This window comes from Harpia harpyja, chromosome 7 (assembly GCF_026419915.1).
Source record: "Harpia harpyja isolate bHarHar1 chromosome 7, bHarHar1 primary haplotype, whole genome shotgun sequence".
NCBI lineage: Eukaryota > Metazoa > Chordata > Aves > Accipitriformes > Accipitridae > Harpia > Harpia harpyja.
This window is the reverse complement of record NC_068946.1, coordinates 35443245-35470345: the sequence shown is the minus strand read 5'-3', so window position 1 is coordinate 35470345 and position 27101 is coordinate 35443245. Positions and strand designations below refer to the sequence as shown.

Here is a 27101-nt window from a genome sequence, read left to right as displayed (position 1 = left end):
CGTAGTGTCAGTTTTCTTCTCTTTTCTGTGAAATGCGAACAATGTTTTCCTTTGTTTTAGCTCAAAGATTGTTATCCACACTGCAGACTGCAGCACTTTTAGAGCAGATCAAGTATGTCTTTGCTGATGTCGTCACTGTGGTATTTTATGTTATTTCTTGTATGAAACTGTAACAGTAAGTGTTAGAAGGACAAGGTCTCTCTATACAAATCAAAATATTTTTATTTAAAAAAAAAAAGACATTTTGCTAGGATTTCAAAAGTAAAATTTTGCCTGTTAATCATTTCTGAATGTCTAGCTGGACCCACTTTGAAAAAACTGTCTTTTTTCAGTCTAGGTAGTCAGAGTTTCTTGAAAGTAGATGTTCATTCAGATGTTCTGGGCTAAACTGTCAGTCAGCAAAGCACCACCTACTAACCACTTCTGGAAGTCAGAGAAGAGGGCCACTCTTGTACAGTGGTTCTCCTGAGAAAAAGCTGCAGCCCTTGATTTTGCAAAGGAAGCTGCATCTTTCAGACCCCTACCATTACAGTAGACCAAATCTGCTTGCTTATTTACGATAGGATTCTATGTTTTTTCATCACTGTTAAAAGAAAGAGGGGTAAAGGATTTTGCCTTTTTTTTCTTTTTAAATGAGCTATCTATGTGTAGCAATGCACTGAGCTGGACTTGCTTTCATACACTTACCAAAGTAAAGCGTACAAAATACCATTGCCAGGCAGGCTCTGGTGCAGTATTAAAAGATGATTAGGAAGTACTTAGAAATGGGATGCATGAAAACATTCTTGCAACTTCAGCAGAAAATTAAGGCAACAGTTCTCATAACACAAATACCGATTATATAGGAGTCTTCACACATCAGTTGAAGTTTTGCCTCCAGGAGAGAGGTAAACCTGGCGATTTGCATTGTGTTTAAAGAACTAATTAATATGTCTTCATAATAATATGTGCCGAGAATCTTGTAGTGCATTTAATATGGCATTTAAATTCTTGGTTGTTGAAGAGATTTAATTATGTGGAAATTTGTCCAGTTGTATGTCTAATGTCTTTTGCTTCCTATTCCACGTATATCCCTCAACTTACATAGCACAAAGGAGAGCCATTGTGTACAGAAACAGTTCAGGATAATGTGAAAAAGAACAAGAATTTTTTGATGTGCTGCCTTTAAGTCTGTAAAGGTCCATCTGTACAAGAAACACAGTGGTTCTCAGAAGATGACAGGAGGTCTGTGCTGCTTTAGAAGAGCTAAAAGGTGGTGACACAGTCTTCTGTGGTACAGAAGGTGAGTGGAAGGAATCCGAACGTGTAACTGTGCCGGATGGGCAAATCGCTACATGACTCAATAGCTCATCATGCTGTGATGAACAGAGGCTGGAAGCTTCTGTGGAGGGGCTTCCCGCTCCACGCCATTAGTCATAGCATTACTAGTGTGGGTGGAGGGTTGCTGTTTCCCTAATTTATGCTGGATTTTTGGTCATCTTTGTGCCCTGTTCTGCAGGATGCTAGTCCTGCCCCTTGTCACATTTTACACTGCCTAACCTTGTCAGTGAGATACCTTCTTAAGTGGATTTCGTAAAGCAGGGTGCCAATTTGTGCTCAGGTATAGAGGAGTCTGGGATAGTTGTCATATGGTCATCATAGGCTGTTTTCCACAGAGTTCCCATGCTGGGGAATTTTAAAATGGGAACACAATAATAAGAAGTATGAGTGATACCAAATGAACATTGGTATATGTAATAGGTATGAAGCTGGAATGCACGCTGGGCAAACTTGCATATCCTGACTTCTCAGCGGTGACTGCCCTCCCTCCTGGACTGTAAAATCCAGAGATCACAGCTCTGTGAAAAGTTAATTCCAATAATACAAAACATATTTGTGCAAAGCAAATGAATAAAAGAATAACTATGCATCAGCTAGGCAGAATAATGGTGTACCTAAGGCGCGTGCCATGCCAGGTGTCCTGGTTTTGACTGGGATAGAGTTAATTTCCTTCCTAGTAGCTGGTACAGTGCTGTGTTTTGGATTTAGTGTGAGAATAATATTGGTAACACACTGATGTTTTAGTTGTTGCTAAGTAGCGCTTATCCTAAGCTAAGGATTTTTCAGTTTCCCATGCTCTGCCAGCAAGCAGGTGTACAAGAAGCTGGGAGGGAGCATGGCCAGCACAGCTGACCAGAACTAGCCAAAGGGATATTCCATACCATAGAACATCATGCTCAGTATATAAACTGGGGGGGAGTTGGCGGGGAGGGGCGGATCACTGCTTGGGCGTCAGTCAGGGGTTGGTGAGCAATTGCATTGTGCATCACTTTTCTCGGGTCTAATTTTTCTCTTCGTTATATTCCTTTTCATTACAGTTATTATTATTGTTGTTATTATATTTTTTATTATTGTTATTATCATATTTTATTTTAGTTTAGTTATTAAACTGTTCTTATCTCAACCCACGAGTTTCACTTTTTTTTTTTTTTTTCCCCCAATTCTCCTCCCCATCCCACTGGGAGCTGGGAGGAGTGAGCGAGTGGCTGTGTGGTTCTTCATTGCTGGCTGGGGTTAAACCACGACACCAGGCCTAACTCGGCAGAGCTCTGCCAGTAGAAGACAACAGTGCCCACAGGAGGCCTCTCCACCATGTAGTGGAGCTTGTACCTTAGAAGGCAGCTTTATCGCTATAGGATAAAACACACTTGAGAAAGGTGTTTTATACCTATCTTCCTCAGTCCTGAGTCTGCCAAGCTGTTGATGATTCTTGTAGAGGGATTGCTTAAATGCAGAGGTGTGTGCAACGCTAAGGTGTTTGTAAGGTTCTGACTTTCAGATGTAATTGTTTAGGTGTGACACAGAACCGTTGGCTTTTAGTCACTGGAAAGTGCAATATAAAAATCAAGTATTACAAGATAGTTGAGTATTGTAGTTTTTATCTGTAAGAGCAGCAGGACCAACTTGTAATGTTAGTGCTATAGTTCACTAATTAGATGAAAAGGTAATGTACTTTTTAAAGCTACTTGCTGGCAACGTGTATTTCCATTCCCAAGTTAATACCCTTTCCTAAACATCTGAAAAACACCATTGTACATCTGACCTTTTTTAAACACTTCCAAGTGTAAGGTCCTCTCCCTAGAAAATACTACACAGCTTATTTTTCACTCTTTCCAAAACAGGACTGAGGAAGGCTCCCATACAACAGCATAGCAGTAGCATTTCTTGCCATATTTAGGCAACTTTTTGCAATCTCCCCACATGAAAAAATAATCCTGAAATTCAGAGGTGGAATGTGATCTTTCCTTAATTAAAATTGCATCAACTTCCTCCTGCATTAACCTAGCTAGCAACTTTCTGTCCTGTTTCTGAGCTTGTTTTAAAGATAACCTCCCCTTTTAACTCCCAGTAATAGTAATTTTAATTACTGTTGCTTTCCTAAGGTATCTTTGAAAGAGCTGCTTCCTACCAGAAAGGCTTGCTAGTTTACAGTTATATTTGTGTAGTCTCATCTAATTTTAACTTAAACTTATTTCAGCCAAAGCATTTAGATACTACTGTAACTGATTTTTATATGCGGTTTCTCACTGAACAATCTCCAAATGAGATCAGTGCCCACAGCTGTTATTTTATTGGACAACCTAATCCATACGCCAGCTCCAGAAAAGGATTTGCATGTTAGTAGTCTAGATCGCTTAAAGGTCCAACATTTGATCCTTTAGCAATGTTGAGGAAGTGATGACCTGAGTTGTGGTACCCCCTGGACCAGGTGGATGTAAAAAGCAGCCAGGACTGCTGTCCAGACTAGAAGCAGCTTCTTTAAATAGCTGTTCCCCTTTCATAGGAATTCCCTACTAATTGAATCCATTTTTTTTAAAAAATCCATTAATTTAAATAAATTAATTTTGTCAGATAAAAAGCACGTGAACCATTGAGATTGCTCATAGTTAAGCTATGATGGTCTGTGCTACTCTTGCAACTAGTCCAAGCACCCAGCACAAACGGAGCTGTTTCGTGTGGGAGAATTCTTATACAAGAACTCATCTGTAAGATTTGACAGGTAAGTACTATAAAATGCTAACTATATTATTTGGAAGAGAAAAAGTGGTTTGCTAACAGTGACATCAGCTGCCATCTGGATAGGATTAATGCACAATCAAAGGCAAGATTGGATGCAAATTTTTAACACTTGTTCTGCACCAAACAATATGGTTGAGAAATGATAGTTGAGGGAAACTTCAGCAGGAGCAGCTGAGAAAAGTAAACCAGCTTTCTCATGTAAATTGCATGAACATTGACTGTAAATTTGGTATTTTGATTCATTGCGATGCCATTAGCAGAACACTTAGTAAAGGTGGTCCCTACTGTAATACAGTCCCAAGCAGACTGTCAGAATTATGGACTAACCTTATAGAAGGCTGGACCCTAAAATGACAGGTAATTGCTGCAGATTTGCAGTTGACAGCATTGAGTATTGCATGTCAGAAGAGGTTTTCCCTGTTTACTTTAGAAACATGATTTTATCAGATGGCTTGTCTGCCTTTGCACTAAGTATAGGAAAATACAGGCCAGTAAGTTATGCTGATACTGACAACTAATGTTAAAAGAATACAATTACCAAGTTGCTGCATTGTCTTTCCATTAATGGGGCTGTGTCGGACATGGAGTTAGACAAGGAAGTTTATCTCTTGTTAGCTTCATTTGGAAAGTTAAGTATTAGTTATTTGCTTGTTTTTATTTTTAACCTATGAGGTAAGTGTTTATATGAATGTATTGTGCTTTAACTTAGACAGATAGTACACCACCCATGAGGTCACCCGTCTATAACTTCTACCTACTCCTCGCTTAGCCAAAAAGTTAATGTATGCAGTCTGCTCTTAAATGCCTGGAATCCTTTATGCTGATTGCCATCAGCATAAAGTAAGTGTAGCATGCTTCTAAATCAAAACAATAATGATGTATAGCTGGTGTTCGTTCAACAGACCAGTTCCTCTGCCAAGCCAGTTATTCCAGCTGAAGCTCTGATGCAGAAGATACTGGATAGTGAAGAACTGAGCCCATGATCCAGTAGCCAGTGCAAAAGAATCCAATGAGGCAAGCCAGTCAAAGAGCATGTGTCTGTGTAAAGAGTTACTCATCAAACAGTCACAAAACAGGTCAGTCAATAGCAATTAGTATTGTTCAACATGCTGTGACTGAAGAGGAAGGAAGTCAAATTAACACTAATTGTATCTCCTTTCAATTCATCATTTCAGTGCGTAGCCACTTTAAAATATATATAAGGTCTTACAAAAACACTACACGTTTACATGATTAAACACTATTTTTAGCATAGTCTGTCAGTCTCCCTGACAACTTTTGAACCTGCTGCTTAGTTAGCCCACATTTGAAAAGGAGATTGTGTTGCAGCTATCGCTGTTCTTACAGTGTACTAAAAATCAGCAAGCAGGTAAAGGAGAGAACCACAAATCAATGCTCCGTACTGGAGGAAGAGTAGGCGTGCGACCGTTGTCCTGCAACTTCAGCAGCAGCCAAGCAGAGGGAGGCTAAACCAGCATAACTCAGGAGTGGCACTGGCTCTCATCCAGGAGGTAAAGAAGAGCTGGGATATTGCCGTGAAGAGAATGGCACCGTTTAAGGACAAAACCACAGATTTGTAGGAAATCAGGCTTCATTGCCTCTGCTTCTGCTGAAAAAACTTGTTTACAAGCTCAAGATTCTAAAGGGTTCTTTGTGTATAATTGTTAGAGTGGTTAGGGATAATAAGAAGGACAAAAAGAATGGAGTCTCACTGTCTGGCAATCAGAGCCATTCCCCCCAACGCTTCAGGCATACAATCCTATTTCAGCAGTAAAGCCTGCTGTAATTGGATTGCAACTATTGCTTTCAAAAAGGTAAGAGTATTACCATAATTATTTAGTACAGTTTATTCATACAGTTAAAAAATGTACTGTAATCTGCCTGTGGGACTAAGTGATTTATGTGTGCATAAGTTTGTTATATTGGATTCGGCAGGCCTTTTAAAAAGTTATAAATTACTCACAAATGAGGTCACAGTGATTTTAGAGTATTATAATGACAGGACTAATTTAGACAATTTCAAGATACTGAATAAATTCATGGTTTATTGAAGCATTAGAGAAGACAGTAAGTAATATAACACACTTGGAATATGACAGAAGCACAGCATAACTTCCACATCGTTCTTAATTTTCAGAAGTGTAGGCAATACTTGTTTGTTTGCTTTTCAAAATGTGTCTAACAACATCCAAGGGGGTTTATGAAAAATGTCAACAAACTCAGCTTAACAACCTCCACTCTTGGTTGAGTAGGTGTGTAACAAAACTGTTCTGTTAGCCAGGACTCTTAAAGTAATTTGGTATCTTTTCAAATCTGATCTCCAGCTAGCATACAAACAATTGTGATTAAATGCACTTAATACATGTTATTAATGTTTAATACTAATTTGTCTTCCAAGCAGTCCTTAAATTCACAGTGTGTTTCCAATATCTAATAAGTTCAACACCTTTTTTTCCAGATTTTTACATTATATTACAAGATAAATTTGATGAGGTGCTGAGCACCAGTGCACCAGCAATTTTCTGTATGGTCAGCATTAGTTGATGGCCCATGCATTTCAGGCTTGACCCTTGGTAGCTAAGTACAGGACAGCAGTTTGAAAGGGAAAGCAATGTTCAGGGTTGGGCTAACTGATTTATGAAAAAAGAAAAGCCTTTCCTGACCCTCACTAAAATCTATGTCTGCCTTAGGATAAACCTGATCCTGCTGATAGAGCTCTAACACCAACTGGAGGGGACTGGTTGATTGTGTGTCATAGTCCCTAAGCTGCTTGTTGCTTTTGAGCTCAAGAGCTTCCCCATATGCTCTTTGGGGCATTTCGGTCTGTATTTGCATGCTATCCAGTACACTGGGGTCCCAATAATTGTATCTGTTGGATCAGTATATAGTATTATCCTAGTTGTCCTTACTGTTATTGGATATCACTGTATTGTGCAGCTTCATAAGAAATAGAAAATTCCAAATTGCCACAGATTCAGGTGTGTGAAATTCTATAAGCATTAAGTGCATTTGATAAAGGCACAAAGGTTTCAAGATTTTAAGACAGATCTTCAGCTGGCGTAAAGGCTGTTTTAGGGATGTCACAAGCCAGTTTTACTTCATATTTTATAACAAGCAAAGAAAAAGATCTATTGTGTACACTTTCCTAGCTTTTACCTGGTTTTGGAATGCCTGGCTCTGTTTCAGAGGAAGTAAGAAAGACCTGCATCTGATTTGCCTTGGCAAATATAGGCAGGTTTATTATTCAAACTCCACAAGGAGTTGTAAAGGTTTAAATTATACACAATAAACATTTCAAACTTTACTTCTTGCTTTAGGCGTATGCACAGAACATTTACAACCAGGCACATCATCTTTTCTAGCAAATAATTCCTAGGAATGTAAATTCCAATGCAGTGGTTGTCATATGTTTTACGTTCTGTGCATAGCAATCTTGGCAAAGTAATTTTGTTAGAAGCAATAAACCAACTACTCATGCCTGGGATGAACGTGAAAAGAAAATGGCAGTAAGTCTGAGCATTTGTCTTTGTTACTAAGGGCGTGCTTCTATTTTTTTGTCCTGTGAAGATGATGATCAAATCAGATATGCTACAGAGTGCATCTGAGCAATATATACACCCTTAATGAATAAACAGCTCCATTTGAAAACATGGAAATGAAGTGGCTGTGTTCTGCCTGTCTTTTTGCTTCCATACAACAGCTGTAATGTATTTGGTTGAGCATCCTGAAGTTCTTGCTTTCCAAAGCAACTGAGTTGCTTGGCACAGACAGGTGAAGAAGGGCAGGAGTATGCTTCAAAGTGAATACCGTCATTCTGGATACAGGGGCAATGCCATTAGTGACAAGCCAGAAGGGACAGGCTTTCTAACATGGAAGACAAGGGCCTCTGTACAAGGAAGGAAAAGAAGAGATACCAACAAAGCGGGATAATACAGCAGCTGTAGCTCCTGGGAAGGAAGATAGAAGTGGGAAGTGCAGAGCTGGCTGAATGCGTTTTTAACTACCGGATAGTCTATTGACCAAGATAAAAAAGTGCCTACAGCATTCTTTTGGTGGTAGAAGCAATTAATTGGAAGAAATACCTGCTATTTAAATATTCCTGTTAGTATGGTTGAAAAGGAGGCAAAATCTGCTAATGAACTAGACCCAGTACTTGAAGGCAGTCTCCCAGCCTATGCTTCTCTTTCTTTGTCTTATTGTTGGTTACAAAATTCTCAGAGTACATGGGGTTTGTGGACAGGGCAGAAATTGAGGATGTATTTCATTTGGGATGTCATTATAGAAATGCCTAGTAATCTCTGCTGCCATTCTGTTCTAAAATTGTAATGTAATCAGTTGGCACCTTTACCATTCTTACTGCTTGTTTTGTGTATAGCTGACTGTAGCACAAGAAAAAAATCAATAGGGCATACCAAGGAAAATGATGCATTATTTAGAAAATAGCAAATTATGCCTTATAGGGAAGAAGAAATGGAAGGTTATTGCTTTTTTGGAGCCCATATATGCAAACATGAGTTTTTGTTTTTTGTTAAGATGCACTTTAGATATCTCATAGAAGATTGAGTGCATAGTCTGTGCTGTATCCAGCAAGTTGTACTGTTAACTTTAGACAAACTGATTTAAAATACAGTTCACAGCTGACTGGACAATATTCTCAACTGTAGTATCTTGTCAGCATCACCAGATTTAAACATGCCTAAATGGCCAGGTCTTACATATGTAAGCAGCTGATGAAGGCATAGGAATAAAGGGGAGGACAGGGGTTGGTTGCCCAAGCATAAGATTATAGGTTGGAGCAAGAACAGTGAGTGCTGCTCTGGTTATAGTAGTAAACAGGAAGACCAACAACATCTGCACCAAATGCTGGTTTGGACCAGCTCTGGTCTGTCCTATGGACTACACAACATTAACAGCAGGAGCACATTATGTGCGCATCTCCCAGATTAGTTTCCTTCCAAAAGGAATGCAGTTTGCGTTTGAGATGTGAACCAAAGTGGTGAGGATCAGGAGATTCACTCCAAAAGTCCACTCTGATAAAAAATGAAATGCTAATGTAGGTACATGCTGTATAAATTTAAAGAAGTTAACTGAACTACCATCTTGCAGAAGGGACAGGGGGCTCTGTTTACAGGTGCTTTGAGACAGAGTTATTTTAAATGAAGAATTTTCACTTCACAGAAAATATTCTGAAGTTTTGTTATTGAAAAACAATTTGGAACATTCTTCAAAAAGATATTTTAAATGGTTATTTTCATTATTTATGAAATGCTAGAATTCTAAATACTTTTTCACCGGGTTTTCCAAGTATTGGATATTTTTACTCTTTACACTATATTTCATTTTTCTGTACTTATATATTTGTGTTTTGAGAAGGACCATCATTAGTTTTCAATTCACTTCACTAGAAGTTCCAGGACTGAATTTAGTAAGATTTTATTTGAATTATGTTATATTATCACATTAAGAGTTTTCTTTCTTGTTGCAGCTGTCTATTTAAATATTTTGTGAAAAGGAAAAGGCTTTACAAATAAGATAGAAAAAAAATAGTTTTAATCAAAGCTGAGTACTGTGACAGTAATAGTCTTCCTGATAAGCTGCAAGATACACAGATGATTTATCTGTAACTACTATTTTTCATACTTTAATACATTATACTCCAGGCTTTGCCATGTCTTAAGATTTCCAATGACAATGATAAATAGTCCTTCACTGCAACATGCTTTATGTAATAAAGCAAAGTGACTAGTCTGTTCTAAAACATCCCCAGTAAAATACTAAGGCTGGTAATCTTAGGAGTGTTACTCATTCACCGCTGCAGTTCAAGTTTCAGGCCAGCTTTTCTGCCCAGCTGGGTGTTTTGGGAGCCAGGAACCTCTGGGCTGCAGAGAGGTTCTATTTCAGGTCTCTAGGATTTCTCATCAAATCAATACAAAGTTCCTACTTGCTCCTATTAAGAGCTTTATTCAAGAATAGCATGCACATCAAATGGTATTATTACTAACAACAGAAATAGGCATCCAGACAAGAATCTGGAATAGGCAGTAAAATACATAGTTTAACAGACCAAAAGAAAAACAACCATTTACATGCATGAAAATGAGTGATAACACTGGAGAGTACAAGACAGGGTAAAAGTTAAGATAGTGACGTGTGACACAGGTGACTGAAGTAACTGCTGAGCTCCAGCACATTATTTTGGTAGGTTTCAGGCCTATTCCAACCGCACACAAACCTGAAAGACACTTCTATGCCTTTGGAAGAGAGACATAAACTACAGAAAGTACTTTAGTATCTTCCTGAGGTAGCTAAATAGAGATCATCATTAAGCTACTTGCTATTGGATCAAAATTTACATGTCTGAAGACATTCAGTTAAGGAAATAGTTGATTATACTGTTGTTCAAAGAATGATCCAAAATGTCTGTAGATAACAGTGGACTAAAATACAGTTTTCATTACTTTTTCTTTATTTAGAAATTAGAGTAAGACATGGATAAATACATACTTTCACAATACAGGAAGGAAGGAAGGAAAGGAGTGCTCTACAGCTAGAAAAAGAGAGGTATAAACTAGTTTCATGCAGACTATTTATAAGATAGAGCAGTGAAAGCTTTCCGGATGTTGGCGACAAATGCAGAAAAATTGTTAGTTTCTCTCACTTTGAGCTGGAACTCTGCTATACAGTCCAGAGGAGGCGTACAGGAAGTCACTAAAATGACACAAATTTTCCAAAGATTAGACTATTATTAAAAAAACCCACACACAATATTAGTGTTTTTCCATGCTTATGAAATACAAATGTAGTTTATTATCTTTGTATGTTTTAGCTTCCTCCAGTATTTTTGAGTAGCCTATTAAATAATTTTCTTTGCTCAAAGACAAAGCCTCAAAGAGCATACATTTTTTTTTTCTTTCCAGACCTCCCACTCAGTGCTGTGCTCCTGCTTGAATTGTTACAGCAATTCCCAGTAATCCATAATCTGCTCAAAAACTGAAACACATTCCTAAACGTTTTTGTTGCTCTGCAGGCAGGCAGACTGTAAACCAATGTAGCCCAGCATGCGATAAGCTTTTAACTTCAGCACAGTTTAGATCTGAATTAGTAAAACCAGAAATCTATTCAGTCCATACCTAGAGGCACAGAAGAGCAACAATAGCATCCATCTAGAAGCTACTCAGCCCAGTACTGAAATTACCACTGCTGTTCTTTAACAGAAGTAAGATCTGTATTGCAAAACCAGCTTTAAGATCTGAAAGGCTTTACCCTCACAGAAAAGGAATGCTGGATTTCAAGTTTTAATCTTTTTCCTATGTCACACAACTGTAAGAGTTCCCCCACAACAGTGAGGAACTTAGTTTTTTCTGCCCTCTAGGCTTCTCAAACAGGTTGAAAGATGCCTGTCAGCGTAAACATTCACTCTAGCATAAAGAGAAGAAGCAACAAACTACAAACTGAAGCATCTATCTATCTAACTCTGTGTATCTCTTCTCTCTACTGCTTTGCTTGATACAAAGTAAACAGCAGCTCCACAAATGGAGTGGAGATAAACGGTTGTACTTTCATATAAATTAACAAGAGAAACTTCCTTAAAAAATACATTGCCATTGCAAGATTTTTTTCATTCAGAAATTAGAAGATAAATTTACAACTAAACTGCACTTTACTCCTTTCCCCCTTTTTTCAAATAGGGGCATCAGATTCTGTCCTCTTGCTTCAGTATTCAAAATTCACATACCTTCATAATCTCCCTGTTCATTTATGGAAAGGGTAAACACATATGGCTTGTCAGGATCTTTGTGGTCAATATGTCTGAATACAAACTGTAATTGTTCATCTAAAGCAAACACAGACAGACTAATTAACACCATTAACCTCTCCTGGAGAGTCACAATGATGACTAAAAATCACAATATGAAGCTACAGTTTCAATTAGTATTCTTAGAACACCTAGAAATAAAGCAACCCCGATCTCTTTGAAAGACAAATGCATTTTAACATACCATATTTTGCCATTTGAGAGACAATGGTAATACCTGGGCTAAGACAGTTGTGTAAACAATATATTATGTTCTTCACTGCACAATCCAACATTAACCACACTGTATCACTGCACATGGAAACTATGGAAACTACAGAAACTTACTGTGAATTCTGCGTATCTCCAATCCAAGCCGCTCTTCAAACAATACTTTAGACTTGCATAGTCGTTCCACTCTCTCCTTAGTGGCTTTGTTTTTAGAAGATATTACTAGAATTTTAAAAGCCACCATAAATATCAAAGTAAAGGTGAATAAAGCACATAAAAAAATATTTACAACAGTAGAAAAGCCCACCAAGAACAATTGTTGAAAACAATTTGTCCTCTCATTAAGAAAATTTACGTCTTATCCTTTGCTTACTTACTTTCCTTTTTCTTCATCAACTCTTCTTTAAGCTCTTGGATGCTGTCAGTCAAGCCCTTCTTCTGCTCTTCTTCTCGATTTACATTAGATTTTATTTCTGTCAAATGCTCTTGATTTTCTGATATGCATTGGCTCTGCTGGAGAATCTCTGAAAGGAGGCAAGAAAATATGAACATATATGGGTGATTAATTAGGTCCCTGCTATTTAGTACTTACCTATGTTGTTTGAGATGACTTAGCATGCATTTCACTAGGTTTTATTCAGATATCTCAGCTGAAGAGACAGAAGTCAGCATAACTATGCTAAGAGCATCAAATAGAAGTTATAGTGTAAATTAATCAAAAGAGAAGCTATTAAGTAGGGAGCTCCTCTGATACTTCAATCAGAAGTATTAAAACATTGTATTACAAACAGTAATTTGTTCCTGGTGCCAGCACTACGTACATCTTCAAAGCAGGAGGATGGTGGATCCTGTCCAGACAAATAATTTGACAGAAAGCGAGGAATGGAAACACTGAATGATATTAGAGTTGCAATTATTTTTACCTGATATTCTGAAGTTTAACTACAAGATTCAGAGAAGTTAATCCTAGATTGATAGGCTGACTGTATTCTATTACTGACATGGAAGAGGCATAAGTAACCTCACAATATTTAACTTCACTAAGCAATTTGATTTACTTTTCCTATTGCAGTCAGCAAGTTCTGGTACTTTGTTGTTTTAAATACTTAAGCACCAAAACCCCACTATACAGAGAACTTCAACCAGACCTTTATCTTTTTGCATCATCAACTAAGTTTCCCAACAAATTGCTTTTAACTTGGAGTTTACATCCTGTAACCAACCTAATATGTTTGGTTTTAATTCTGTCTTCATTCTGAGGTTCTTTACCTTTTAAAAGAGGAAGTTAAACATATTATTCAGCTCTATTACATTAATCTTAGAAACGTTAGACACAATAAATAGAACACCATACTGTACCATTGCTATACTCCTGAATTTTATCAATCATCAGGTCCCCTTCTTTCAGCTTCTTGGACCACTTCTCTGCAACGGAAAGTTATTTCAGTTATCTGAAGAAGTTTGGTGATAACTTGGAAGTTGTAGAGCTAACAGGTACATAGAACCGTTTTACCTGAAAGCACTTTTATGGACTCCTTGCACGAATCTCTCAGCGCTAAAGTCTGACTGATCTGTTCAGTGCCATAAACACTTTTTAATTTGGTCCAAAACTCTTTCATTTCTCTTTCAAAGAGGATTATTTCATCTTCCGTCTTTACATTAGCCATAGTGCTGCAACGAACACGTAAATGAACAGAGTCAAGACACACAAGACGATTGCAGCAGTTGTAACTCACAATTACAGGATAAACGTTCAGGGCTGGTTTTAGCCCCTCGGGACGTTGTTAAGACCTCTTCCCGCAACTTGGTTTTTGTCGTTACCATCACCACAATAAGCAGCAACAGCGGGAGCTACGTTTCTTTCGCTACTCCACCGGCGATGGGTTACCTGCGTTAGGGGGAGGCTCTGCACTGCGCTGGGGACCGCCACGGTACCGACAGCCGCTTCCAGCGTGCCGGCAGCCCCCAGCAGCACCGCGCCCTCCTGCCGCCGGGGCGCTCCCAGCCCTTCGCCGTCCCGCCGCGGGGCTCGCACCGAGCCGGGGCCCCCTCCCCACGCCCGCAGCGCGGCCCGAGGGGCGGATGAGGAGTTTCCCCCCTTCTCCGGCCCTGTGAACCAGCGGCGCCCCGGGGCGGTGGTGCCTGCCGAGGCCCGCGCGGGGCAGGGCGGGAGGCGACGCACCGAGACCGAACGCGTCCCCCGGCTTTCAAACCGCCCGCGCCTTCCCGCCTTCCCAACGGCTGCTCCTCTAACTGAGCACCGCCTCTCGCCCGCCTCGCAACAAGCGCACCGCTGATTGGCTCAGCCATCCTTCCTGCCGCCACCGGAACCGCAGGGCGAGCTGGGAGCTGCCGGCGCTGTTGCCGCGGTAACGGTTCCCCAGCCACCCCCCCCCCGGGGGGGGAGGCGGAGCCGCCATGGCGGGCAGGGATGGGCGGTGCAGCTGCGGAGATCCTCGGGGCTTGCGGCGGCGGTCGGTGCCGGTGCCGGTGCCGCGAGGGAGAGTCAGCTGTGAGTCGTCCTCCTTCCCCGGGGAAATGCCGGTTAGGGTTGAGACGTTTTCTCAGGGCCGGCTGAGAGGGCGGTGGCTGGGCTCTCTGCGGCGCCGGGGCGCGGCGCCGGTGGAGGTGAAAAGCCTGGTGCGGTTTGGGCCATTTACTGTCCTGTGGTTAATGAAGCCGGGCTCGAACTGAGGAGCAGGCTAGCTCCTTTGCGCTCCTCTGAAGCTGGAACTTGGTTCCAACGTTGAGTTTATTCACGGAACGTGCCTGGGGTAGCCTAGTTTTGTGACACTCCTCAATTGTCTTTTTAATTCCCCAAGCCTGAATTCTCTCATGAGTGTGGAGCTATTTACCTATCTTTATGATAGGTAAATCATAAAAATTTACCCTTAATCTTTAAGGTAGATCTTTATGGTAGGAGGCTGACACGCAGAGGTAATTGCAGTCCTTTTCGGTATGAACATAACCACAATACAGCAGCCCTGCCCGTGCCCAGTCAAACACTTGTCATCAGCCTCTGGCATCGTGAATGTCCTCCTTATGGCACCGTGCCTGATTTTCCTCCAGCTGGGTATATTCCGTTTTGGCTCTGGATAAGCACTAGTTTGTGATCCCAGGTACCACCCTTCAGTTTATCATGGAAGCTACTTGCTAATCATTTTGTTACTATACCTAATTAACTTCTCCCAGCTTTAATTTAATTCAGTGCTATTCAGGTGATTTCAGAATAATGTAAACTTAATAAAGCTTTGAGGATTGCTGTCTGAAACCATTAATTACTCTTTCACACACCCCCACTGGACACAAAGCAAAGTCTCAGCTGAGACCACCAACTATTAGTTGCAATATTCTTGTATAAACTGTAACTACTAGTGGATAGCACTTCTGCCCAACTGTATTTCTGTCTCATTTGATGCAGACACCTCCAGATTTCAATTTCCTCAGCATGTAGTCCTAAAGCTAATTATTAGACCACTGTTTCTTACCTGCTTCAGATAAATGTACTGAAGTTGGGCTCGTTCAAGGATGATTACCTAGCCACATATAAATTTGGGCATTATGGAGCCTATACCTTATGGCTTTTTTTTAACTAGGACCATTTCTCTGTTTTTCCGAATCAGACCTTAAACCTAGCCAACTGAATGCTGCCAGTATAAAGTTTAAATGTTGCCCCTGATATCACTAGCCTTTGTTATTTGAGCTCATTACTTTCTGAATACAAAGTTTTCCCAGCCACTAGAGTTTAGCAAATACAAGTTCAACTAATCTGAACAAATCCTGAATTCTAATCCCTAATCTTTTGATTGGCTCTTCAGTCCGGGCTCTTCTGAATCCTTTTGTTAACATAAATAATAGGTTCACCTCACAGTAGCTGGCACTAGCTCCAAAATGTTAGGTATCTTTTTTCATCAGTGAAGTTTCTCTAGATTTCATTAGTCCTATTCCTTTGTTTTAGACTTTCACCAGCCAAAGACTAAACACAGCCTGTGACATTTACTAGCACAATCCATACCTTAACTGACCTTTTTTCTGACTGATTTGGGTGTCCTTCCTCAGAGTTTTCTAGAGACATGAACTTACAGTGTAACCTATCCTCAACCTTACTTTCCCACTATGAACTCTCTCCACAATCAGCTTATCAACTGCATGTTTAAATGAAGCATGGTGATTTTAGCAGATACTAGTTTTCTGTTGAAACTGACAGCTTTTACCAACCACAAACAGAAATGTGGCCTCATGACCCAAACTAGGCCAGGTCATATGCTTCTTAAATGTTCTGTTAGGTCTAATTCAAGAGGCTCCATAGCCAGAAATGCTGGCACCTAACCTTACCGTAACTCTAGCCCAGACACTTGTTCTGAAATGTTTTTTTCTAAATGTCTGTCATATCAAGCCACAGGGTAGTCATGGATGGAAGAAAGTTCCTATAGTGGATGGGACGTCACATGGTATGGAATACACCGTTGGCCAGTTTGGGTCAGGTGCCCTGGCTGTGTCCTGTGCCAACTTCTTGTGCCCCTCCAGCTTTCTCACTGGCTGGGCATGAGAAGCTGAAAAATCCTTGACATTAGTCTAAACACTACTGAGCAACAACTGAAAACATCAGTGTTATCAACATTCTTCGCTCTGAACTCAAAACATAGCACTGTACCAGCTACTAGGAAGACAGTTAACTCTATCCCAGCTGAAACCAGGACAATCATTTACACTGTTACACATACAAACACACACAAATATAAACAAGTATTAAGGTCTGGCAGTTATTATATTGCAAACACTAGTTTTGTTTGTTTCCTGTATTTGCGTAGTTAACTTTATAGCAAGGAATAATGACAGTATAGTAGGTAGGAAAGATTAGATTAAGGTGGTAGAACCAAGAGAAAGGAACTGGTTCATGTTAACGTTTGCTAAACCTCTACTGGTCAGTCCAACCCTAAAGAAGCCTGATCTTAACTAGGGCTGCCTGGGTCCGATAGGGAATGCTTGAAGGAATGAAATATGGAAAGAAAGAAAGAGCTTCTTGAAAGATTCTTCTTTTCCTAAATCTAAAATTAAGATGTATCTTCTCAGTGTTCCATTTGGAAAATATTCATACCTAAGAAAACAGCTGTCAGCTGTTGTATACAGTGTCTGCTTCTGAACTTACTAAATTGCTAGTTAATCCTTGTAGCTGGTCCAGTGCCAATGAAAACACTGATGTGGAAATTAATGTTATTGTTCAATTAACTAAGCATAATGTACCAGAAAGTTAGGCCTGGTACATAGGCCTCCATTAACAGTGTTTTAGAAAATGTTTGCTTTGATGGCTTTTCCTTCCCTTGCAAACATTTGCTTAACAACATCTGATATCTGTTATGTAATATTTGCTCTAATGTGTAGGTGTAAAGCAGCTGTAAACATTTTATCCTCCCTTCAGTGGATCATCAACATGATTCTTGTTTCTACATTATTACCAGGAATATATAAAGTTTTGGATAGTCTCTGGTTTTGTATGTCTTGGAAAATAAAATAAATCAAGAAAATATCAATAAATTAAAAACTCTTTATATGAACAGATAGCATTTTAAAGGTTTTTGCTTTGCACTAAGAACTCATTTGATCATGTGAAAGCCAGACTTTGGTTCTATAATATCAAAACAAGACAAAGCTTTGATTTAAAAATTTAATTGCATACACATTCTGACCATTTTGTACAGATCACTAGTTTTCCTCGCAATTCCATGTACTAAAATACAGCAAATAGTTTCATTTCATATATTATCTGAAGTGACTTTGAAATATTAAGTCCATTATAGAAGCATTTTGCGGTGCTTTGCATAGAGAAGGAGGGGGGAGAAGCCTATTGAGGAAGTATTTCTCCTTTGTTAGTTTAAATGAGTTATTAAATATAGTATTTCAAGACATGTTTCGCCGTTTTTTCCCTGCTGGTTATTAGAGCTAGGAAAGTCTTTAGCATCTCAGACTTTTATAGGTTGCCAAATATCACAGGCAGGGCGAGAGATGACTCACATGTCAGTTGTTGATTGCCTCTTGGATGAAGCAGGGTCATGAGTGCTTCCAGGCACAATGAGAACATCATCCTGAACTGCCTCTCTCACGGAAACCTACTTACCTCTTCCAAAAACTTCCTGCTTTCTGTTTGTAGATTGTGGATTGGGGGGGGGGGGGGGGCGCAGTGTTTAAACATCTTTTACAAACATGACTCCTCTGGTATTTCTTGAGATGTGGATGTAGGAGCTTCTGAAACAGGATGTAGGAGCTTCTGAAACAGAATGTAGGAGAAAATTAAACCTTATTTATGTTTGCTGTTAGCTGTTAGTCTTCATTATATCTAAGGTGCTTATCTTTCTATCTAAGCAGAAAGATAATTAGCAGCATATGAATCAGCAGCAAAATCTTTAAATGAAAATTTACATCAGGAGACCTTTAGCATTTATACTAAAAGAGGTTACTTTACTGAAACATTGCCAAGATGTACCTTCAAACATTTTATTAAAGTTTCTGGAGAACCAAAGTGTGCTTGACAGGTTCTGTCTGAAGAAGAGTTCAGTCTGAGCAGATGCAGCACCATCCCAGTGGATAACATGAGTGGGTGGTTTTATATTTATAAATAAAACAAACATGCAAAAAGTTATTGCAATGGTTCTACACATCCTGCATCAGAGAGGGAATTTTTCTGATGCTATTGAGTAACAATGGTGGCATTAGAGAGGGACTGGAAAGTGATCTATTTTATTACGTGGTAGACTCTCCTGAGGACATTAAATTGTATCTTGATGGAAACTTACTTATTGCAAAATATTTTTCCTAACAGAACAACAGTTATTTAGACTCAACCTCATTACAGTTAATGTTTTAACTAAGTACTAGAAGATGACTGTTACTCAGCCACCGACTGACTTGACATTTACACTCATGTTTAAAACTAATTATTCTTTATAAACTAGACTGAAAAACAGAAGAAAACCTCAGATTATCCACATTTTTGCATACTAAACCCAGACATGTATAAAAGAGTGATTTTTATTGTTGTTGTTTTAAATCCTATTTAAAGGAGGGATACTTTTGCAGCAAAAAAGGGGAAATGCAGCAAAATGACATTTTCTCTAGTAATAAGGTATAAAAATTTATTTGAGAGAGATGTTTCTAAACAAGTAAGTTCTTGGAAAAGAACTGGGAGAGGGAAAATTAGTTCCATCAGTTCATTTATATGACAGATCCCTTGCTGGACACCCTGAAAAGCTATAAGCTATACAGTTTAGCAAGAAACAAACTTCCCCATATGCAGCTAAAAAGCTAGGAAATATTTATTGTTGAAATATCCTGAAATTTGGGGTTTGGAAGGGTTTTCCTTGAAATCAGGTGATACCAGTTGAAGTGAATAATTCAGTCAATGTCCAGAAAAATATTGTGGTAGTTATTCAGAAACAGTGCATAGAATTTTAAATCTCTTTTTAATTTTAAGGTTTTCTATGTGGCTCAATCCAACTGGTAGCAATAAACATATAGGATTTAAATCTGCTAAAAACTTTCTAAAAACAGACTATTAATAGCTAAAGTAAATGTGTGTAGCTAAAGTAAATGTGAGATTGTGTCAGGAAGAGAGGTCTTCTAAGTCCATTTAATTGTCATGCCTTATTTGTTGAATCTACTTAATGTTTCCATGTGACTTCCCTGACCACACATCATAAAGCCCTGTTAAGCCATTAAGTCTCTCTTCAGCAAAAACAGTTAAGTAGTTCATATCTTTGCCTCCACGGCTTGTATAGTTTAGCTTTAAGTGCCATGGAGAAAGCAATAGGGAAGTCCGCAGTGCATATATGCAGCTGCTTTTGTTTTCTGATTTTAATTGTTTCAGATACGCAGATAACCTTTAATAGAAGATATGAATATGTCTGAATATTAGAGCCTGATAAAGAACTGAAGGTCTCCTCTTGCCGCTCCGATGATATCAGATGATGGTATCATCAGACTTTTCGCATCCATTTAATCTCGTGGCAAAAAGTTTTTCATGTAGGCACCTCAAAAATGGACACAATCTTTTTCTATGCTACAGTTATTAGTACTAATATTGATAAATCTGATGTGCTAATACATTATTTGCTGTATACTCTTAAAATCCTGCTATCTGGCAGAATCTCAGTTTCTTCTTCACTGTTTGCCCTGGAGTACCCAAGTGCTTCACTTGGGAATACTTCAGGGAAGTACTCATAATCATCTGTTCTCAACCTTGCTCTGGTTTGCGAAGCAAGTCTCATTTCTGCTAGGCTGGGCAGCAAGAAGAGGGACTGCAGTAGGTCAGGCTTCAGCTCATCCTGGCAGAGGTGTGTAGGACTTGCATCATGTAAGCAATGCCTGAGAATAGCGATACTGAATGAGGTGACTCAGAGACTTCATCTGCATTGTGCCCTGGATTAACGTGGCCTCTTGTATGAAGGAAACAATTGTTTTTTAGTGCTTTGAGAATATTGCTGCTTTAAAAAAGAATCTAGAGCTCAACAGCTCAGTTGATATATGGATGCTGGTTGTATTTTCCGTGACTGAAAATGTGTTGTGCAAAGTATTAGATGCAGCATGGTAGCCAAATTCTATTTCAAAGTGAAATATACAGCTTTAATAACAGTTCTGCAAAGACCAATTATTTGTGTATTCTTTCTGTCCTTTATACAAGCAACACTTAATGAAGTATACACATTACTAATGTCCATCCTGCAGAGAAATGAACTGTGAAAAAATTCAAGCAAACATGTTCCAACTGTTCATACAAAGGATTGCATAAGTCACGCATTGTGTTTCCACAAAACTTTCCCCACAATTTGCTGCTGCTCAGCATGTACTTCACTTAGTTTCCTCCAATTAAAATTTGCAAACAGAAAAGCTTTCCAGTGCTGACAGACTCGTGCTTTCCCAGAGATTTGGAGCCACGTGTTCCAGGAATGGCTGGGTACTCCAGGCCGATACAATATAAAGGCAACGTCAATCACCTTCTCTCACTTTTTAATAGCTCCCCTCCATGGTTCTCATTCTCCATCACTAGAAATTTAAGATTAAAGGAACTTTACTATATTTCAAGTACAGTTTAATCCATTAAGATGGATCTCCTTCATAGCAATGGCGTGCTTATCATTCAGCATTTACAGAGGGACTACAGGGCTTACCAGGATTTCCTTAATTTTATGTCACATGTTGGCGATCCCCGGAATATATTCTCAATTTATTTTCCTCTTTGGTTTCAGCTCAACCAAGTGGTTGGTACTAAAATGATATGGGTGGCAGTCATTGGTGATTGGTTCAACCTCATATTTAAATGGTAAGAAGTTGGATTTATTTTAAAATCTAGTATTATTGATGATAGTTACTATGTGTGCCTCAAGTTTAGAAAACTTTCTGTGAATAATGTACTAATAGACTTTCCCCTGTAATTATAAAACAGGAATTCACAATGAAGATATTTGAGATATGATTGAAATGACATTTTGATAAGACAAGAAGAATCTATAGAACTATTATAAAATAGTTTTGGCAATATAGCTCTTCATATTCATTGTAAGATTATTTATCATGCTTTGCTGATGCCTTCTTACATAAAAATCTCTTTACTGCATTTCTGCTTCATTTTATTTTATTTTTTTGTCAGGATTTTATTTGGCCATCGCCCATACTGGTGGGTGCAAGAAACAATGATTTATCCCAATCAGTCAAGCCCATGCCTTGAACAGTTTCCTATTACATGTGAAACTGGACCAGGTAAGAAATGTTGGAGATTACATTGGTACATTGAATAGAGATAGTGGCTTTTCGGGGGAGAGGATGTGACTTATGAAGATCTTAAATCTCAGAGCTCGTGTTTAAAATAGCACCAAAACACAGGAAGAGAAAAAGGAAATAAAATGTGATAGGTATTTGATTGCTGTATGACAAGAATGTTTACTTCATTGCCTTTAAACAGTGCAAGGGAGGGGGATTTGCTTTGAACATAACTCCTACTAGAATGAACCAGCGTATTGGAAAGGAATTTTCACAAAACTTGTGTCATAGGTTCAGAAAGAGTGTCCCTTTTACTTCTCTTTTGTCACCACAGGAAGCCAAGCTGTAAAAGTCTGGTATAGACAGATTCCAATGATCTAATTTTCTCTCCTTCCCTATTTAAATTTGTTGAATGTAAACCTGGTGAACAGGGGAAAAGAAGTGATACGGTAATTTTAGGAATCATTTCCTTTGCATCAGGGCAGCATACTTTGGGTTTTGGTGATTTTCACAGTTGTAGGAACTTCTGTGTTTCCAGTAAAATTAAAATTTGATTTGTTAAATTAAACCAAATTACATGTATATTATTATACCCAGACTAAAAAGAAATCACTATTGATCTCTATATGAGAGTGTGTTCCCTGTTATAGACTACTGTGGATACAGCAATTAGTCTAGTATGTTACAGCATCGTTTCACGTGCCAGTTCCACTGATAATCTGTTTCCAAGCTAGTAGACGTTGCACAACACCTTAAAATGTATAAAATAAATCAAAGTAAGGCATAAAGACACAATTCATCCATCACACTTTAGATACATTTCTAAGTTTATTACAGAACTACCTAAAATGTGAATTACCTGGACTGTAATATTACTAATGAGACACAGATCACAATCACAATTGCTAACACCATGGTAATTGGAGAAGCAGATAAAAGGCAATTTGGAAGGGCCTTCTAAAGTTATACTGGTACTTTAGAATGCTACAAAGAGCTAAATCTCCGTTGCTCCCCTTAATTATGAGGTAGCCCATTCAAAACCTATCTCATCTGATCCTCATATATAACTTCTACCTTACATGCTACAGCCCTAACAGAGCCCTAGATGCTCTATTTTTTAAATCACAATCCAAATCTAAGTAATGCTTTCCAATCAAGATACCAGGTCACACCAATATAAGGTGGTTAAGCTGTTACCTACTTGATTTCGGACAAATATTCTGGATCCTGTACAGATGAGTCTTCTGAAAAATTCATATTGAGAAAATTAACTTTTGAGAAGCAGCTGACATTCTTTCAGCCTTTGTTAACCACTTTCTTTCTAAATGATTAGCTGCCTGAGTAACTGCCAGTAGACATTTTCTATAGGACATATGTTACAGTTATCATTTTTAAGCTTGAATATTTCCTTTTTGTTTTTACTAGGAAGCCCATCTGGACATGCCATGGGATCTTCCTGCGTCTGGTATGTAATGGTCACAGCAGCACTTAGCTACACAGTTAGATGGAAAGATAAATCAGCAGTTACCCTTCACAGGTCAGTGTCTTTCCATTATTCTAACTCATACAGATATTTCTTTATATACACGTTATGTTTTTAATGGACTTATTTTAACCAAATATTCATAGTCTGTTCTGTCCAGTTTGTAAAAAAAACCCACAAAACTCTTTATTATGATCTACTTCAGCTGAAGAAAAAGAATATTAAGAGGATTTATCCATTTGTATAGGTATTTATCCATTGGTATTTATTAACTCACAGTCATTGCATACAATATCTCTGAATCAGCTCCTATTAAATGTCATATCACATCTTCAGTGTTGGAAATTTTGAATTCTGTTAATTGTCTTTATGTGTTGGATCTTTTGGTTAGTACATAAATTTACTGTTTTGATAGTAGTCCTTACGCCATTTTAAAGCAAATGCACATAATGTTGGCAAAGTTCAGTGTAGCATGTTACTTGTCTCTGTAGGGAAGTATTATAATTGCTTTGATGGCTGTTCTTTCCAAGCTTGACAAGGTTGTTCCCATACTATATAAATTCTGTCACCAAATAATTGAACTTTTGCATTTAAGTATGACTTCATGATGAGAAATACGTTCAAGGTACTAGTGCTAATTTAACTTGCCATTGATGATTTTCATCACTAAAACCATGGTGGTGTCTTGGACCTGAAACTGATGGAGTGTGTTCCTGCAGCCATAGATGTGGCTGCAAGAGCAACCACTCTTGTTAATGTTTTAGTACTGACTTCCAGCTTTTAATTGTCTGATTCTAAACTTTCCTACTTGTAAACCATTGCTTGGTAAAAATATGAGCCTGACATGAAGGGGTCTGCTGTAAATTACTAGGTGAGATATCTTGTCTTAATTTTTAAGCATCTTCCTTTTCCCTCTTAGACTGACATGGTCATTCCTCTGGAGTATTTTTTGGATTATCCAGATCAGTGTGTGCATCTCGAGAGTATTCATAGCAACACATTTCCCTCATCAAGTTATTCTTGGAGTATTTGCTGGTAATGCTGCTATTTTTAATTTTCAACATATATGCAAAATCTGAAAAAAATGAAGTATAAGAAACGGCAAGAGATTCTTAGCAGTGCTGCTCAGCTTGCAGCTCTAGTGGTGCTCTGCACCCTCTGGAAGATCAAGGATTTGATGATAGTCTAAAGGTAAAATTTGCAAGGTAGTATGTATCTGCTGTCTTGGCAATTCACTCAGGCAGTGAGCCCTTGTCTATGTGCCAGTTGATGCTGACTGCATTATGTCCACACTGCCACAGACTAGCGCTATCTGGTTTGTACTGGCTGCATCTGATCTTTATCTGTGCTGCTTGTGTGGAAGGGATCAGAGAGGAAGTTGCTCCTATATGGCCCTGACCTTTCTTCTCAGGAGGAAGCTGTTTGGTTCACTTCAAATGATGTCCAGGTGCCAACTAGCATGTGTGCAGTGTGGACAAGCACAGGGCCAGAGACCTGGTCAAAACAGAGAAAAAGGCAAATTAGCCATGCAAACTCCCCAGGGTGATTTAAGAAGCTAAAGTACATTTTTCAGAGTTACTTAAACGTGTTTCAAATTGGTGTTTAGGGAGCTCAAACTATGAACAATCTCTCTAGTATTGATCCGATTTTAAGGAGGGTGACCAGAGCACAGAGTGGGGGCTGCCTGCTCCCATTCTCTTTCATGGTTGCAGAGCAGCCTGGGTAGCACTGGCTAACAGCTTGCAGTCCCGCTCTCCCTTTCCACAACCAGGATAAAATGAGTAAGAAAGAAGATAAAGTGTGTTCTGTGTCTTTTCCTTCAACACCCAAAGCCTGTGTGGGAACTGGCATTGAATTCTGCATTGCTGGGGCCAGTCTTTGAGTGAGGGACTCTTGGAAAAGGAATGTTGTAGTTTACATCTAATATTTGATAGGTTGTCATCTGGGAGATGCAGTCAGGCCTAAGGTATGCTTCATATCAAAAACATGTAGTGCTTGGTATTTAATTTCTTTTTTTCCAAATTAGCAGTTTTGAGTGGGAGAAAAGGTTTTGTAATGTACTACAGAAGTGGTAAATTGTGTGTGTGTATGTGGATATATATGTATATATATAAAATACATAGATATATTCTTCTGTCTTCAAAAGTCAAATTCTATAGGGGCACTGTAAAAAGTGCTTCTTCAAAATACGACCGTGTTGTTCCCTGTAACACTGAGTTTCTAATCCACAGGCATTCTTGTGGCAGAAGCATTTGAACATACCCCTGCTATTCAGACAGCAAGCTTGAGAATGTACATCAAGACAAACTTGTTTCTTTTCATCTTTGCCCTTGGCTTTTATCTAGTCCTCAAGCTTCTTGATATTGACTTGCTATGGTCTGTTCCAAAGGCCAAGAAGTGGTGTGCCAACCCAGACTGGATAAACATTGACACAACTCCATTTGCTGGACTGGTGAGGAATTTAGGTGCGCTCTTTGGCTTAGGTTTTGGAATTAATTCTGAAATGTTCGTCATGAGCTGCAAAGGTAAAAATAGCTGTAAGATAAGTTTCCGCATATTGTGTATAGCTGCTTCTTTAGCTACACTGCAGCTGTATAATTTTGTTAAGATACCTACTCATACTGAGTATTTGTTCTACATTCTCTCTTTTTGTAAGAGTGCAGCTATGCCTCTGACTGTAGTTGCCTTGGTTCCGTACTGTGTCCACTCGTTAATGAGGACAACTGAAAAGAAACTTAATTAGATAAAGTTTCCAAATGGTTAGCAATGTGGGGATGGAGATGAACTGTTCAAGAACCCTCCACAAAGGCAGTTTTGCTAACTTATTTTAACCAAGGGGGATGCCACTGCATCTTTCATGTGCTCCTGGTAAGTAACCAGTTCATCCAAAATCAGTACATTCAAGAATGACTTTGGCAGCTCAGAAATATTAATTGCTGATTTTATTCATAGAAATATTGCAACCACACTGCAGTATGGTTAGAAATGACCCAATACTCTGGGTCATAACAATGTTTTACAGTATAATCAACTAGTTTTATTTAGCTACTTGGTGGTCTTTTAGTTCTGTCCATCTCCAGCTAGATGGTGCTTCAAGCCTCAATTGTACATAGTGATACTCAATATTTAATTTATTTATATATAGGTATTGTGTGTTAAACTGCTAGATACTGGTGTGACAGTATCACACCAACTACAACTGTACAGCTGTACCCAGGCACTGTGAAAAAGGCCAGCATAGTTACAAACAAGGCTTTAGATTTAACTTACTGAGCTTCCTGAGCAAAGCAGCTTCTGATTAAGCCACATGAGAAAAAAATAAAAGTTTATTTCAATTAGACTCTGTAGAATATATTTTTGCATTACTGTTTTTGTCATTTTTACTTTTTGAAAGTGGTAACATAAATCATGAATGATACAGATTACACCTTTGATACTGAAAATGCATAAATATGGTGTAACAAATCTTTGGGTTCTGTACATCTAAATAGAGCAACAAATGAAGAAGGTTGTCAATAACGAAATTATCTCAGCATATCACCTCAAGAATGCTGTTCATGCTCCCATATTGCAAAGGTAAATTAGTCTAATTCTCTCAGGTCAAGAGTCGTAAGCCAGAATCACTGTTAGTCATTGTGTAAATCATGAAAATGTGATTGCAGACTAAGTCATTGAAAGTTTATATTCTTGTCAGCTTTGTTTACCTAAGCACACAAGTAACTAATATGCGAAATATATGTTTGCTATATAAACTGGATGTTCTATATAGGCAAAGGCATGTAG

At 38.7% G+C, this 27101-nt stretch overlaps 2 protein-coding genes across 4 annotated transcripts; one reads left to right on the top strand and one right to left on the bottom strand.

Annotated features, from left to right (window-relative positions):
* Nucleotides 1-10000: 10000 nt before the first annotated feature.
* Nucleotides 10001-14391, bottom strand: SPC25 (SPC25 component of NDC80 kinetochore complex). Of its 2 annotated transcripts, none has more exons than XM_052793550.1 (7): nucleotides 14268-14391; nucleotides 13599-13756; nucleotides 13445-13510; nucleotides 12463-12609; nucleotides 12203-12307; nucleotides 11795-11893; nucleotides 10001-10767 (listed from the first exon to the last, which is right to left on the bottom strand). In XM_052793550.1, the coding sequence occupies exons 2-7, from the start codon at nucleotides 13750-13752 to the stop codon at nucleotides 10643-10645; spliced, it is 696 nt and encodes a 231-aa protein (XP_052649510.1). In that variant the 5' UTR covers nucleotides 13753-13756; nucleotides 14268-14391; the 3' UTR covers nucleotides 10001-10642. The 2 variants fall into 2 exon arrangements, with proteins under 2 accessions (XP_052649510.1, XP_052649511.1); XM_052793551.1 differs by lacking the exon at nucleotides 14268-14391 and adding an exon at nucleotides 13974-14157.
* A 106-nt stretch (nucleotides 14392-14497) lies between these two features.
* On the top strand, nucleotides 14498-26656 carry G6PC2 (glucose-6-phosphatase catalytic subunit 2). 2 transcript variants are annotated; one of them, XM_052793443.1, is made up of 6 exons: nucleotides 14498-14597; nucleotides 21325-21398; nucleotides 21726-21835; nucleotides 23261-23372; nucleotides 24238-24353; nucleotides 25550-26656. In XM_052793443.1, exons 1-6 carry the CDS (start codon nucleotides 14517-14519, stop codon nucleotides 26059-26061), a joined length of 1005 nt encoding a protein of 334 aa, XP_052649403.1. In that variant the 5' UTR covers nucleotides 14498-14516; the 3' UTR covers nucleotides 26062-26656. The 2 variants fall into 2 exon arrangements, with proteins under 2 accessions (XP_052649403.1, XP_052649402.1); XM_052793442.1 differs by lacking the exon at nucleotides 14498-14597 and having other exon boundaries at nucleotides 21093-21398.
* The last annotated feature ends 445 nt before the right edge of the window (nucleotides 26657-27101 follow it).

What these genes read in the sequence shown, in the direction of transcription:
- G6PC2 (XM_052793442.1), top strand. Translation starts at nt 21,181, where the DNA reads ATGGATCTCCTTCATAGCAATGGCGTGCTTATCATTCAGCATTTACAG. An exon ending in TTCAACCTCATATTTAAATG is followed by an intron (nt 21,399 to 21,725) that starts GTAAGAAGTTGG and finishes TTTTTTTGTCAG; the next exon opens with GATTTTATTTGGCCATCGCC. An exon ending in TATTCTTGGAGTATTTGCTG is followed by an intron (nt 24,354 to 25,549) that starts GTAATGCTGCTA and finishes TCTAATCCACAG; the next exon opens with GCATTCTTGTGGCAGAAGCA.
- SPC25 (XM_052793550.1), bottom strand. Translation starts at nt 13,752, where the DNA reads ATGGCTAATGTAAAGACGGAAGATGAAATAATCCTCTTTGAAAGAGAA. An exon ending in AATTCAGGAGTATAGCAATG is followed by an intron (nt 12,610 to 13,444) that starts GTACAGTATGGT and finishes GCCTCCTTTCAG; the next exon opens with AGATTCTCCAGCAGAGCCAA. An exon ending in GGAGATACGCAGAATTCACA is followed by an intron (nt 11,894 to 12,202) that starts GTAAGTTTCTGT and finishes TGTTTGCTTTAG; the next exon opens with ATGAACAATTACAGTTTGTA.